Source organism: Diachasma alloeum, unplaced genomic scaffold (assembly GCF_001412515.2).
Source record: "Diachasma alloeum isolate Michigan unplaced genomic scaffold, Dall2.0 Dall_scaffold_01668, whole genome shotgun sequence".
NCBI lineage: Eukaryota > Metazoa > Arthropoda > Insecta > Hymenoptera > Braconidae > Diachasma > Diachasma alloeum.
The window spans coordinates 176,328-191,563 of record NW_021681762.1 but is presented as its reverse complement, the minus strand read 5'-3'; the positions used below and the strand labels follow the sequence as shown (position 1 = coordinate 191,563).

At 35.2% G+C, this 15,236-nt stretch overlaps 2 protein-coding genes across 2 annotated transcripts; both read left to right on the top strand.

Annotated features, from left to right (window-relative positions):
- The first annotated feature begins 455 nt into the window (after window positions 1–455).
- LOC107046654 (phospholipase A2) lies at window positions 456–6,335 on the top strand. The gene is made up of 4 exons (XM_015269313.1): window positions 456–533; window positions 2,386–2,546; window positions 3,607–3,766; window positions 5,157–6,335. The coding sequence occupies exons 2-4, from the start codon at window positions 2,396–2,398 to the stop codon at window positions 5,365–5,367; spliced, it is 522 nt and encodes a 173-aa protein (XP_015124799.1). The 5' UTR covers window positions 456–533; window positions 2,386–2,395; the 3' UTR covers window positions 5,368–6,335.
- Window positions 6,336–7,253: 918 nt separating this feature from the next.
- Window positions 7,254–9,665, top strand: LOC107046656 (phospholipase A2). The gene is made up of 3 exons (XM_015269315.2): window positions 7,254–7,572; window positions 9,111–9,270; window positions 9,386–9,665. Exons 1-3 carry the CDS (start codon window positions 7,404–7,406, stop codon window positions 9,582–9,584), a joined length of 528 nt encoding a protein of 175 aa, XP_015124801.1. The 5' UTR covers window positions 7,254–7,403; the 3' UTR covers window positions 9,585–9,665.
- The last annotated feature ends 5,571 nt before the right edge of the window (window positions 9,666–15,236 follow it).

Below are 15,236 nucleotides of genomic sequence, written 5' to 3'. Positions count from 1 at the left end.
TAAATGGACAAGAATTATTGCAAATATTTTAATGTTCCCATGACTAATTTATCGAATACTAATGATGACATTGGTAAATTCCATTCTGCTTGATCACTCCCCGGACAATTCCTAACCTAAATGACTCCCACTCACCTGACTGCAGAAATAAGAGCCCTGAATCCCAATTTTCCGGCATGTTGGGCACTGGAGACTAGCAACAGCCTTGCACCCCGGAGTTTCGCACATTCCGTATGCCAACGACATTTTTAATTGACCTTTAAACCTCACGTCCACGGCAAAATTATAAGAATGGGCTGGAATCCTCGTTGCGGTAGCCATGTGCTGTTTTACCGACAGCTCAAAGTCCGTTCCAGAGACGGAACCTTGGGGAATCCCCGGAGAGAGGGAGTTCCCCTCCATTTCTCGGCGTTTCGGCCAAGAGCGCATCAATTCAATCTCACTCGGGCTTTTCATAAATTTGATTTTTGTATTACTAGAGCGAATTCTTCAGTAGTCGATGGACGTTTGGACGAGCTGAGCTTCCCTAACAGGTGAGCAGCGAGTGAAGGACATTAATTTTGCTTTTGTTATCATTTTTTTAATTTGAGTAATTTTGTGGGATGTGACAGGCGCTGGACAATTTAATTTCTTTGTTGGGAACCTGTTTCTCAAGTAATCACGTAGATTCGTCTGTTGTTTTTTCACCTTCGCGCAATGGTTGCGATCATTTCGCATGATTTATTACTCAGTTTTTATCTTTTTTTTTGGCGAATAATATTTTTTATTGATTTTTATTCGAGAAAAAATGTGGACAGGCGAGATGAATGGGTATTCTCACATCTTCTTGGGGCAATTTAATGTTTTTTCAGTGAAAATTTATATTTTTATGAGGGATTTAAATAAAGTGAGTTAATGTTTCTAGGGGAATTTTTGACCGATGAAAATTGGTAGCTTTAGAAATCGCATTTATTGATGTTTTCGAGCCGAAAAAAATCGTGCTCAGGTATCTTATAATCTATTGAAAGAACAAATAAAACGCCAGACGAACATTTTCTACCGCAATTTCGGTTGATTAATTCAGTTTATTGAATCGTTCCGCATGATTTATTCCTCACTTATTTAAATTGAATAATATCTTGTCTTAGTTTCTGTTCAAGTAGAAAATGTAAATGAGTAGAATGAAGGCTAGTTTTTAGTTTGAACTTATGCTGAAAACAACTGAATGTTCTTTCAGATAATATAGATTTATTACAGGACAGAACGAAGTGCGCAATTATTCTAGAAGATTTTTTGGTCCATCCAAATAATTAAAGTTGAAAAAAACCAGTTAAGCAATAAAAATATATGAATTTACCAGTTTCTGTCGAAGAAGTACAGCGCGATTGAATACGCTTCAATCATTTCGCACGAAAATGATGAAAATTTTTTGAAGAGAAAAAACAACAACTAAAAACAATAACTTTTTACTTGCTGTTGTGGAATGTGAAAAATGTAAATGAATGAAATGCACAACGATTTCTCAGTTTAAAAATTTAAACTCACATTCTCGGTTGATTAATTCAAATAATTGAATTCGTTGTTTCAATCGTTCCGTATGATTTATTGTTTACTTATTTAGATTGAATAATATCTTGTATTAGTTTCAGTTCAATTGGAAAATGTAGATGAGTGGAATGAAGACACTCATAGAATTAATGTTGAAAAACCCCAGTTAATCAATAACCATACATAAATATACTAGTTTCGCGCAAAAATTGATTTCGCATTAAAATGATGAAAATTTGTTGAAGAGAAAAAATAATAACAACACTTTTTATTTGTTATTGTTGACGGTGAGAAATGTAAACGAGCGAAGTACATAACCGTCTCTCAATTTTAATGTTCTGCTCAGGCAGTGTAATGTTTAATGTTCTTTCGGAACATTTCAATTTTTTATTGCCAAATTAAACCAAATGGGTAATTTTCCATAGACAGTTTACTACTTCATGAAAATAAATATCTGCACAATTTATATTTACTCGCATTTTAAAATAATTCAGTAGCGAAGTGGTAAAGCGGTTTAAGTCGACTTATCTCCTAGTTCAGTTTTTGAGGAATATTTCCGAATCTAAGGGAGACAGCAAAATTTTCATAATTGCGTTTGTTGTAGCACACAATCGGCTCTGCAAAAAAGGTTATAACAACAAATTCGCGATCTCCCTTAGATTCCGAGATATTCATTGAAAACTGATCAATAGTCAAAATTGACTTCTACCGTTTTACCACTTCGCTACTGAATTAAGAGCCATTTACCAAGAACTGTTGGAAACAAGAGTTTCGCTCGATGATTTACATAACTGACCGAATGAAATGAATTATCATCTCCGCTGATAAGAACCACTGATTTTTCTCTTCCGTTTACAGCCCACCAAAAATGAACAATTCAGTGGTTGTCATTTTCCTGGTTTGCCTGGCCTACGTAATAGCTGAAAATGAGTCTAATCCGAGTGACCTTGAATCTGGCGTACCATTGTCGCTAGCAACTAACGGAACGAAGAAAAAGTCGTGGGGCGTTATCTATCCCGGTAAAAAATTCTTGAATTGTATTGTTTATCGGAATGCTCGAAGAATTTTTCTCGGAATTTTTTTATCCACCACTTCCTCGTTTTCTTTATTCAGCTGATTCTGCAGGCATTAGTCCACCAATTAATAAGCTCACTCATGCTTTGATTGCCGCTTTTTTCGTCGGAAATTAGTCATGGGGAAGTGAAAGTGACAAGGATGGATTTGGTGAAACGTTTTATTTTTTCTTGTTCTCAGTAGGGAAGCGATAACAGAGAATGAGCCTAGACCACTGCTTGCTGATTATTCTACTATTTTTCAAAAGAAGAGGTTGAGGAATATTTATCGGGGAACTGTTTTGATACAAAATTTGAAGGACTACGAGGATATTTGATATTTTATTGATATATTTTTTTATATAGAGATATTTGCAAATTGGTAATCGTGGTCATGCATTCTTGCCAGATAACTGTTGCAGCAGAAATAATTCAACGATCTCTTTCGTTGTTTAAAGAATTGTCTAAAAAAATCTATCTGAATTGAGTATAAAATATATATTTTTAGTATAAATAGATATTTATACCGACGCCGATGGTCCAGTGGGCTAGACGCAAGTCTTTCGAATTTTTCAACGGAAGGCTCCGGTGAGCGGGAGGTTGCTAATAGAGTAACCGCCTGTACCGGCATGGGTTTCCTGTGGTTTCCCATGCTAGTCCTATGTTCTACAGGAGTGCGAATGCGGTACAGTGCGGAATCCACAGCCGCATGCATAGGGTTGGATAGAGTTGCGAAATCAGACTCGACAAGCGAATTCAAAAGGCCGTAAAAAAATAGATATTTATAAATATTTATAATAAATAGATTTTTTACATTTAAGAAGGGATTTTATATAGCGTTCCGCATCTTTGTGAGGTCATGGGAAAGGAATGAAGTGTATTTTATACTCAGTTGGGGGATGGGGATTTCAATTCGAAGATCATTCTTTTGTATCAGGCCGGGCTGTAGCAAGCCCTCTTAAGTTTAATATAAGGGTCAAAAAGTGGAGGAAAAAAATTATCTATTCACGCTCTTTTCCACTTTAAGGTACTAAATGGTGTGGACAGGGAAACAAAGCAAGGGACGACAACGATTTGGGTAGATTCAAAAGGACAGACAGTTGTTGCCGTGATCACGACCGATGTCCGGATAAAATTAAAGGAGGAAAATCCAAACATGGGATACGAAACAATGGCAGTGTGACAATGTACGTGATAATCTACGATAACTCCCCGCGTACGAGAAACATTTGATAGAAAAACCCAGCGTTTACTCTAAAAAATTCGATGAATTTTTCGCTGACTCCATTGAACTATTCCAAATCTTCTTCGTGCATTTTCAAATAGAAAAATGCTCTGAACGCGATTTATCAAATTTTATTTTTAACGAAATTCGGTGTCAGTTCTTGTGAGTACTTGCCAGTAGCCGTCGCCCAAGGCCATTCAGCGAAGTCTTCACATTCGATGCACATAAGGAGTGGTTATAACAGGAAGAACAGTAAAAAAAGGTTGAAATTTACCGACTGACGATAGAAACAAATAAAAATGAGTTTTACAACGTCAGAAATGTGATAAAAATGGAATAGCATCGCGAAATAGTTCACATACATGAGAAATCAATACTTTTTTATTTTCGTATAGAATTTACTCGTTACAATTTATTCAAATATTCATTTACCAGTTATAAAACATGAAATTAATTCCTCATTCCAGTAATTCCATACGCTAAATATTTAATATCGAAATAATCGATAATCTTTTGAACCAAATCCCCGATTGCCCATGTATTCTCCGACGGAATTTTCTTATATTATCGTGATCGTCGATAATTAGTGGGGGTCATTGAAAAGTCCTGAATATTTTGGTAACGTACCATCTACGATAATCAAACCTCAATTACCCAATCGATTCGGCAGAATTATAAATATCGAAGGATTTATGGATTACTGATGCCTAAATTAGATATTTCAATTATACACGAAGAGAAAAAATCAATAAAAATTACCAGAAAAAAACGTATAAATTAGGTTTCGAAACATAATCCGCGAGCGAAGTAAAAATCCCTAAAAAGTGTGAGTCGGAACTGAAATTGTACGAATCGCCACGCAAATTCTACGATTTGTTCCGTAAAAATTGACCATCCGTCTGAAGCCTCACAGCTGTGGGGACAACAAGTCGTTCCGTAATTTTTCCCCAACGATTGAGAAATTTTACGGAACGGAACGCAGAAATAACTCACCAGCTTCATAAAAATTGTTGAACGTTCAAGAATTTTTGATTTTGGAGGCACAATAAGTCGGCAAGTTTTTGTAAGATTTTACTTCTTCGGGAAAAATTACGTGACAATATCGTACTTTGTTTGGTGATGAACCTGAGAATTCACTGAACGTTTCACATTTCTTCTCTTCCATTCCTATAAAAATAGCCGGAAAACGATTCCCCAGTGCGGATTACGTGAATTGTTCCGTAATTTTTACTGAATATTTCTCTCCGCGCACAAAATTTTCTCTGACTTTTTTATATGCGAAATGACATCCCTCAAATCTGTCACCCTTTCGCTTTATGATTAACGGAATTATGAACGTTTCTCCTCTCCAGATTGAGCTGTCAGTGCGACGACATTTTCTTCGATTGCCTCAAGGGCGTGCACTCGAAGGCGAGCAAAATCGTCGGCACCTTGTACTTCGATATTGTCAAGAACAAGTGCTTCAAGCCGTCAGAGGAGCGGAGCGAAGAATACGTCCTGACGAAGAGTAGGAAATTTTCGAGGAACAGATTCATCAAGTTTGTCGGGAAAATGTTTGGATAAAGTCTAAACGGAATCACATCCATTTATTTATATCTCTTGCTGAGTGTAGGCTGATAAGCGATGATTAAACACATGTGCTTCTCGACTCAATGAGGATTTCGAGACGTCACGAGCCGTCAATAACAAAAACACAAAAGGTCATGAATTCACGATAAATATTTGATGAGATTTGTTTTTGAAACGCCAATTTTCGTTATTCAGAAACTGAAAAGAGGACCGACTATTTTCACAAATGTATAAAGGAGACTGGTAATTTCCAAAAGATTATTTTGAGAATCAATATTGAATTGATTTGAATAAAATATGATGTATTGATTCGACGATTCGTTTTATTTTTCCAATTTTGGAATTATACCAATTCATAATAATAATAATAATTAAAGACATGTCTACTTGAGGATTTTCTCAGCTGCGGAAGTGTTTTCTTCATTTGGGGTGTTGTATGAAATTGTTTCATTGAATGAAATGTTTTGAGAAACAATGGAAAAATGACAAGTTACCGATAAATGAAGAATATCTTTGAATCCTAGGGAGATGAAGAAATTTATATGAACACATTCGAAACAAGCAAACTCGTCCTTAACTACGAGTTATGTAATTTTTTTTTGCAATATTTGCCTGATAACACGTCTGATAACATTTTGTATCGCACGACGTCTGTAAATTGAAAATTTACACACGCGGATCGCCTTTGGCGAGCGTAGTACACCTCCCAGGAGTCAAAAAATATTTACGCACCCGTATCGAAACATACTCTCTCCGTATATTCGATTTACAACGCTGGTTAACTACCTTTGGGCATTAAATAAATTCAAGGAGAATTCAAATTTAGAGAAGAAATCCCACAGCGCTAGACGGAAAGCGAACCCCGGGTCCCGGGTGAATTCTGTCCCCACAGAATAACAAAATATGAAATTCAAATAATACAATGTAAAATAATATTGAAATATAAAACAATATAAAATAAACACCTTGAGAATTTTTCCACGGACTTTGATTTTTGGCTGTAAAACTGTTGGCTCTAAAACTATAAGCGGGAAAGTCTATCAATTTAATTCCATAATACCTTTTTGATAAGTTTTTTCGAATCCAAACCACATGAAGATTGTTTTTACCCGAACAGATAAAAAGTACGACAGATCTTCCTATACAATTTAAAATTGATAAAATAATCGAATTGAAATATGTTCAATTTAATTCATTAACTTATCAAACTGAAAATTCATTTATTTGAAATAATAATAATTCTTTTCAGTAAAATATAATTATAGGTTTTTTTGTAATGTACTATCTCAACACGTGAAGAAGCTAGAAGAATTTTATGGAAAATTTCTGTTTCCTGTCAATAAAAATGAAAGCTACAAGTAATGTCCTCCGACGTTTTGTTCTAAAAAATCCACTCTCCCTAAAACTAATGGCATAACTTATAACAATCAATTCACGTTCAATTCATTCCTTTTGAATTCCTCCGAACAGTCAACAAAACTCACTAGCGAAGCGGTAAACCGGGTTAAGTCAATTTTGACTTTTGGTCAGTATTTGATGGATATCTCGGAATCTAAGGGAGATCGCAAAATTTTTCTCATGACCTTTTTTAGAACCCTTACTTGGCTCTACAAAAAAGGTCATGATAAACATTTTTCTATTTCTTTTAGATTCCGAGATATTCGTCGAAAACTGGACAATAGTCAAAATCAACTTAAACCGGTTTACCTCTTCGCTACTGAATTGTGTCATTGTAACTGCGATTCTATTGGAGTCATTGGTGACCTTAAGGGAAAAATCAGAATAAATAGGAAGTGATTGGATGAAACTTGATTAATATTAACTACCTCGTTTACCTTTCCCACGAGTACTTGTTCACCAGTTCACGAGTAATGTCCACAGTTGGTGTTTATCAAATATTCAAGCTTGAATGAGCAACAGTCCCAGTCGGCACAACCCCCAAAGTATCTCTCTCATAAAAGAGAGGCATCGTGCATAACACAGTCAGTTGCCACTTGGAAGTTAATGGTTACGGATTGTTGTTTACAAACATGAAGCGATTGGCATTTTTCATTACAGTCTTGGCCATTTTGACGGGTGGTAACGCACAGTTCGAGGATGATCAGTTCGATTTGGATGAGGGCTGGTTCACCAGCGAAATGTACAATGACCCGTACTTTGTGCAGTTGAGAAATAGAGGGTATACAACCATTCTACCAGGTAATTACCCCGTCATCATTTAAAGATATCCAAGTACTTTAGCCATTTTTCCTCGAGTGAAATACTTTTCTACTTTTGTAGTCGAACGTCAGAGCTTTTATTTGAGCCCCGTTTGACCCTAAGTTTCCGGGCATTTCAGAATGATTTTATTATTTAAAATTTGCAGATCTGAATTTCAATCTCGATATTGAAACGTTAGACAACATTTTAAAAATCTGAAAAAATTCAAAGTTTACTGTTCAAGAAAGATTGATGAAATAATGGAAAATTGCAATTTTTTAACATCACGATCAGTTTTTATAAATAATATAGGAACAATCAATTTTTCACCATAAAAATCATTTGTTTAGAATCGTAACAAAAATTACGATAAAATTGTAAAATTTATTCATTCAAATTTATTCATATTCGGAATTTTACCCGAAATCAATTTCGTGCCTACAAAAATAAGGTTTCCGAAAGTTTAAACAATTTCAATTATTTATTTATAAACAAGGAATGTTTAAAAAAATGACAATTCTGTGCATGATGTAATTTGAATGATACTGAATATTCATGGTGTTTTACACGGTGAGAAATTCACGGAGACTAATCCCAAAAATCACAATTCATGGGCGGATTTCTGTGAAAATTTCATGTGAGAATGGGAAAAAATCAAATTTTTAAAATTTTGATCAAATAGTTATAAATTTTAATAAAAAATAATGAACAAATGCACGGACAGAAGTTTCTATTTGTTATTCACTTCCGTGAAAACAAAGTTTCATAAAATTCCTTGATTTATTAATTTCCATCGTACTCAATAAAATTTCCAGTGCCCGCATATCCGTATGATCAATACTGTCACTCAAAAACCTCAATAATTTCGGAGAATATTTTTTAGACTTGAATGCAAATAGACAAGTATTCGTTAAAACTTACTTAACACACTAATTTAAAAAATTAATTACAATAGCTTCCTCTATCGGGAAGTTAAAAATTAAAAATTCCTCATATGTTTAACTAACCCATTTCCCATTTCCCGAAGACCCCGCTCAATTCTCCTTCAGGAAATACATTCCACACATTCCTCTCCCACAAAGTGAAGAAAAAGTATAGAATCTGATTCGCGAAAGACGAATACACGAGGATGAAAAATGTAAGAGTGCCAGAAATGACGGAATTTCATTCCACTGAAGCAAAAGAAAAATTCGTGATGAAAAATGATACGAGAAATCCCCTCCCGCTTCAATAAAAATTCTCATTAAATTTATTCCATTTCAAAAGGTTTCCCTATGCCTCAATCAAAGCGAAGATTCCCCAGTACCCACTCCTCTAAGGTTTCATCAGCCGATAATTAATTTTCCCTTACATTCTTATTCATCCGTTCTCAGTGAATTATTTCAAGTTTTACCCCCATTTTTCTCTCCAAGTGTTGTATCTTCCCGCGATAAGGATAAAAAAACCATTGTCGCGTGGAACTTTTTTACGATTCCGAGAAGATGAATGACAGTGAGAAGCAAGAAAACGATAAAGAATGCGATAAAATTTATGATTAGGTACGAAATGGTGTGGCAGAGGCTCGATCGCCAAAAGTTTTGATGACCTTGGAAGATACAATCGTACAGACTCATGCTGTCGTGCCCACGACAATTGCCCGGACATCATGAAACCTAAGGAGACCCTCCACGGCCTCACTAATCCCTCGTCCTCCACCAGGCAAGTAAAACTCATTATTTCCCCCGCTTTATTCTCCCTGTTTCACTCCAATCATGAAGCACAATTGATAGGTTAATTAAACTAATTCTGCATTGAAATTGAAACAAATGATTAGCCTCAGCTGCAAGTGCGACCGTGAGTTCTATCATTGTCTGAAGGGGAATAAAAACTACCCGAGCAAGACCATTGGAACACTCTATTTCGACATTCTGAAGAAGCAGTGCTTCGAGGAAGTGGATGGAAAATATGTGTGGAAACAACCCCAGGCGTTCTCCGAAGGAAAATTCATACAGTTTTTGAGAAGACTCTTGTGATTTGTCTGTTTTAAAAGAGTGTGAATATACTCCGGTTGAGTCATTCAGTGTAACGAGGAAAAATAAATTCAAAAGCCGAAAAAAAAAATTATTCATCATTGATAATTTTTCCCATGAATCCATTTTTTCCATAATAGTCTCTCGTTTGACGTGTGTGTCGAAATAACACACCATTTCGGGATCGCAGAAACATAAGTTATTTATAACAAAAGTTTGACAGTGACGATGATTTATGTATTAGGCATAGATTTTTTTTTTGTGATTTTTCGAGATTTTTCTGTAGATTTTAATTTTATCTTACCTGTGTTATTTTTGCACTTCTAGATTCATTATTGTCCATAATATTAGACTGCCGATTGAGGACAAACTCAACCAGAATTTTTTTATTTATATTAAGTCTTTTGTTTCGAATTTGTTGCAGATTTTAATCTTCAAAAAACGTAAAAATTACATTCACCCTACTTTAACCCTACACTGAGGGAAAAACGACACAGTTCTTAAACAAGTCTTACTTGCACCCAGAAAATAATCTTTTGAAAATGATCAAAAAAGGATTTTTTTGTCGCAAAAATAGATTTAGTAGTTCCAAAAAAATTGCATTCTCTGTACACGCAAGAAATGTCATTTCTATCACTACTCCTTCGTTATTCGATACTCCCACGCGTATTTTGCTCCCGAAAAATCTTTGTTTTATGCGAAACAAGGGATAGTAGTTTTTGGTTTCGACTGTGTAATAATCACAGACAAGAAATGAACCCTTAAATGAAATAATAATAATGATATGATAGCAATCTTGTAACTTGGGGATAAAATATTTGTTGATGAATTTTCCTCTATATGAGATATTTTCATTCTGAAAAGGCACCGTCTGGTGTAAATTATCCGCCTCTTGAGCCAAATATTTCGTTGCTGTCGAAAGCAGAACAATTTTTCATGTTTGAGACTTTCAAATTCGAAGCAAACAAATTCCTTTTTAACAATTTTCAACTAGCGATTTTATTGGTCCAAACGAGATTTGTTTGATAATGTGTTTGTTCAATCTGTTCGCGGTAATATTATAATTCAAATTTTATAAATTGATTATGAAAATAATTCTGTCTGAGCCCCAATGTGAACATAATACCAGAAATGCATCAATAGGGACTGTCACTTGTGATTCTCTCACGCAAAAATTCGTTCTCATAAATTTTTCATTTATTTATTTTTATTATTCATCTTGAGTTGGTTAACAACATCACAGTAACACAAATAAAAGAAATAAAATACGCAAGATTATTATGAATAATATCCAAAGACGTTGTGAATGGTCTCAGTGTCGTTGAATATATTCCAAAATGGTTTTACATGCAATTAAGGCGAACGAGAACGTTAAACCGTGAGTCTACGATGTATGACGACTTAATTACCCTTGGTAAAACGAATGAAAACGCTAGTCTGTATGAAAAACCTCCTCCTTTTACCTCTTGAAGCTTTAATCCCGGCTAAAAAATTCACGTATCATCCTTCCTACAGCAGTCGTTGACTCCTCTCTTTTTTTTCGTCTTTAGCATTTGCAAAAATAATAAAAAATCAAGGGGAAGGCCTCCACTCGTAAACGGAAAAATGCGTGGGGCTCGTACACACGTTCACAATCCGAACGAATTAATTAGAGAACTCGAGATGCATTTATATGCGAATGCACAAACTTTGATTGTAGATCTCGTTTTTTTTTTAATTGCCCAGGGTCAATGTATTGTCGAGATGATTTAGTTGCGAAAGTTTTTTCTCGAGATTTTTCACTTTTTATGAGTATCCAAAGAACTTCATTATTTTTTTTTCGCGGAATCGTGGTGGTCTCGAGGTTGTAATATTTTAATATTTAAAGACTTCTATTATTCCATAAAAAATGGCATATATGATGAAGATTATAAATGCGTTACCTTGCAAATTTAATCTATTTTTTAGTAGTTAATGTGGACGATTTTCCTTTACACGAAATTACGCGCTTTTAATATTTTTTAAAATTTTTATTTATTCATCTCTTTGGTGTTACAAATGTTTTTATTTGTTTTACACCTAACGCGCTTTTAATGTATAAATAAATATTATTTTCAAATACAATATATAATTTTATCTTTATAGCAACTTAAACAGCATAAAACTTTATTCCAATTAATAATTAATACAATTTCCCGAAGCTTCAAATGACAAAATGATAAGAAAAGGAATTGACTGACCGGTAATGTCAGACGGAGAAAAAAATTCCAGAGAAATTACTGTGGTACGACGGTAAAATGGGCTCATTTGAACGGACCCAGAAAAATTCTCGTGCCAGCACTGGAATTTCTGCCGTGCGCTACAGAAATTTTTCGCCGATTTACCGTGAAAAATTCTTGTACTCCACAGAAAATTTTCCGGTGCTGGCTAATTTTTCCGGGTCCGTCCAAACGAACCCATTTTACCGCACTGTCAACACATCCTCAGAATAATTGACTTCGAAAACTTCCTCCTCTTCATTTTTCACTCCTAATGAATTTTCCTCTCTCCAAAACTTGTCTTTTAAAATTCTCTCGCTTTTACATTTTCTATTTCTATTTTTTTTCTCTCACGGGGGAAGCGATTCGTTAACGCTGATTAATTATCCCCCGTCGCTCTCCTTTTTCGGTATAACACCTTGGACTTCTACTAAGAGCCGAATGCAGTTGTACCTCCCACAACAAACTTTATGCATGAGCGATTAGAAAAGAAAATGAAAGATGGAACAGGAAGGGAAATTAATGTTGGCACGAATTTGAATCAATTTACGAGGTGAGGGAAAATTGAAACATTTGAGATTCCAACTAGAAATGCTGAGTGGCCTGTGTATCTGGTGCCTCAACCAAGCGAAATATTTTAATTAATTTCGCTCCAACTACCTCGTGCATACAACACGCAGGAGATGCTCGGGGTGATCGGAAACTATTGTGAGCTCAACTTTTCGCGTTAATTATTGTCACGTAATTTTGGAAATTCATGGAATTATTTCGGGGCATGCGATAATTTGATGAGATACATGCATTGGGAGAGAATTCCTCCTGCAATTTCAAGTACTAAATCTTGAAGTGTTCAGCAACTCATTTTCATCAATTAATTTCTTGAATACACTGGGAGAGACAATTAGCTCTGCCGAAACAATGTATGTTCCACGTCAGAATAATTGATGGAGTGGGACAGACTTATTATTTGAGGATACGTACTTTGTTCTTACAAATAGAAAATTACAATTTGCAAAGAATTTCTCTTCATTTCAACATACTCTTGCCAGACATTCTTTACGATTCTGAAAAAAGGTCGCAATTTTCAAGATTTGCACTTTTTAATTGAGGAATCCTCTCCAAAAATTAAAGTTGCTTACTAATCGTCAGATTTTTATAAAATTGCTCGAAAAATTTGAGTAATTCAATCACTGCAAATGGAAAATCTAATGTGGATTTACACATTTTTTAAATATACATAAAACATATACTTCATATATTTTTTTTACATAAATTGGGCCAATTCAAGATATTTTTTAATATATTTTTCAAAATATAAATTTTTTCGTGTGGGTGACTTCAGAATTACCCAAATCATAACATCAATTTTATAATAATATTAATTGATAATAATGTTCATGTCATAATACATTATCATACTGTATTATCATTGTCAATACATTTTAGTCACAATATTTTCTAAAAATTATTGAGAATATGAGAATATACATGATGACATGCATAAATGAAAGACTGCAAAAAATTAAGAATGAGAAGAGGATGGAGAGAGTTTTTTCATCATTATTTTCGACCCCAAATTATTATAGGTATGACCATTTTTAGGGCCGGGGTTTTACGACGTAAATTTCCACCCCAGAGGTCTGCGGCTGACGCAAAGGGCGCTCGGAAGGGTGATCCCATAACAGTAATTCGATAGCCGAACTATCCACACACGGAATCAGTATAATTCCCTTTCCTTTTTTGTTAAATCCCCTTGCGGATTTCAGAAGACTTCGGGGGAGGAGAAACATGTGCTTTCGGGCATCACCCGGTTCACACATACGTAAATGAAGGAATATTCATTGGGATAATTGCATCAACCAAAGTTTCTACCGAAACTGTTGTGAATATTGGATTTCAACCGGAAAGAGAGATTGTTTCAAAATTAATCATACGTATTGTTATTTTTGCGCTGTAATTCAGCGGAATAATCGAGTAGTGATGAATTACACGGTTGAGGAGAAATTTGTAAATTAATTATATTTTTTGCAATCTTGCACAGTAGTGCAAATGAAGATGACAGTATTCACTAATTGTTTGCATTGTCTGTAATGAGTGGAAGACGCAACCCAACATTTCTCCACTGCGTAATTAGAATAAGCAGACCATTAGATAGACTCCATGGGCCGCCCTGTGTTACGGAGTAGCGGAGCGCTGAATAAAAAAAACTTTTCAACTTTGATCGGGAATAAATATTTATCGCTAATATCTACAGTTGAAAGTGTTTCAGCGTTTGTTCAATGACACACTATTTGAAAAATTTGGCTGAATTTTCCGGGAAAAAAATATTGAATGCGGTTTAGGGAGAAAAAGTCAATGAAATTTCAAGTTTTTCTGGAAATTCAAGGGAAAACTCAACACCTAATTGTTAAAAATTTTTGTCTGAATTTTCGGTGCAAAATTCTGGAAATTTCAGGCAATTTTGTCATCGAAAATTCAGAATTTCCTGGAAAACTCAAACAGAACTGCAATTTACGGTTCCATTTTTCCCTGAAAATGGATAGAAAACCAGAAAATTCTGGTAAATATATTCTTGAATTTTCAGGACAGTGACACAGAATGCGATGTAGGGGGAAAAAATCATGAAATTTCATGTTTTCTCCTAAAGAAAAACCACTCCAGAAAAAAATTTCCCACAGCACATAATCTAAAAAGAATCCCGCAATAAACCCCCATCAATAATCCATAAATGTAAAACAACTCCCCCAGAATCATGAAAAAAAACCCGAATGATTTCGCAATAACTCAAGGCCCTCAAGACAAAACTCACTCCCTTCTCACCCCTCGCAAAACCAACAAAACGAAATCCCCCACCCCTGAGAATATCCCTGGGCGCTCTCTCGTGGCTTCACCTCCTTCGGGCGCGCGCTTTCGAACGTCACATCTAGTCGGCCCGTGGCAAACCAACGGACGGACGTATTACCCGCGAGATCACAGAACAAGTCTCAAACTCGCCACCAAAACAACTCCGTCAAGCACTTCCGTCATGTGTTCAATATTTATCCTGACCCCGTGTGTGCAATTGACAACGGAAAAATAGAAAAAAAATACGTAACCGAGTGTGAAGACTGGGAGGCAATCTATACGAGTCAAAACTCCCTCGAACTTTGACCTGCAGTCGTCAGTGAGCTGACCGATTATCGCACGCCACGCAACGTTCGACGAGTAAAATCGTGAAAATAGAGGCATTCCCATGACGACAATTATCAATTAAACAATCGCGATAGAAAACCAACAAAAAATTGAGCAAAAACCGCAAAACTCTCGCGCGAAAATCAAATCAAAATTCATAAAAAATAGAAGACAATTGTTTTGTAATTGTTACCGTAACAAAATCACTTTGAAACAATTAATTAATTAATTATTTTTGTTAGGATAA

Excerpts from the sequence above, each read along its gene's own strand:
- LOC107046656 (XM_015269315.2), top strand. The coding sequence starts at position 7,404 with ATGAAGCGATTGGCATTTTTCATTACAGTCTTGGCCATTTTGACGGGT. Across the intron at positions 7,573-9,110 it reads GTATACAACCATTCTACCAG|GTACGAAATGGTGTGGCAGA; the intron begins GTAATTACCCCG and ends ATTTATGATTAG. Across the intron at positions 9,271-9,385 it reads AATCCCTCGTCCTCCACCAG|CCTCAGCTGCAAGTGCGACC; the intron begins GCAAGTAAAACT and ends ACAAATGATTAG.
- LOC107046654 (XM_015269313.1), top strand. The coding sequence starts at position 2,396 with ATGAACAATTCAGTGGTTGTCATTTTCCTGGTTTGCCTGGCCTACGTA. Across the intron at positions 2,547-3,606 it reads GTGGGGCGTTATCTATCCCG|GTACTAAATGGTGTGGACAG; the intron begins GTAAAAAATTCT and ends TTCCACTTTAAG. Across the intron at positions 3,767-5,156 it reads AACAATGGCAGTGTGACAAT|ATTGAGCTGTCAGTGCGACG; the intron begins GTACGTGATAAT and ends TCTCCTCTCCAG.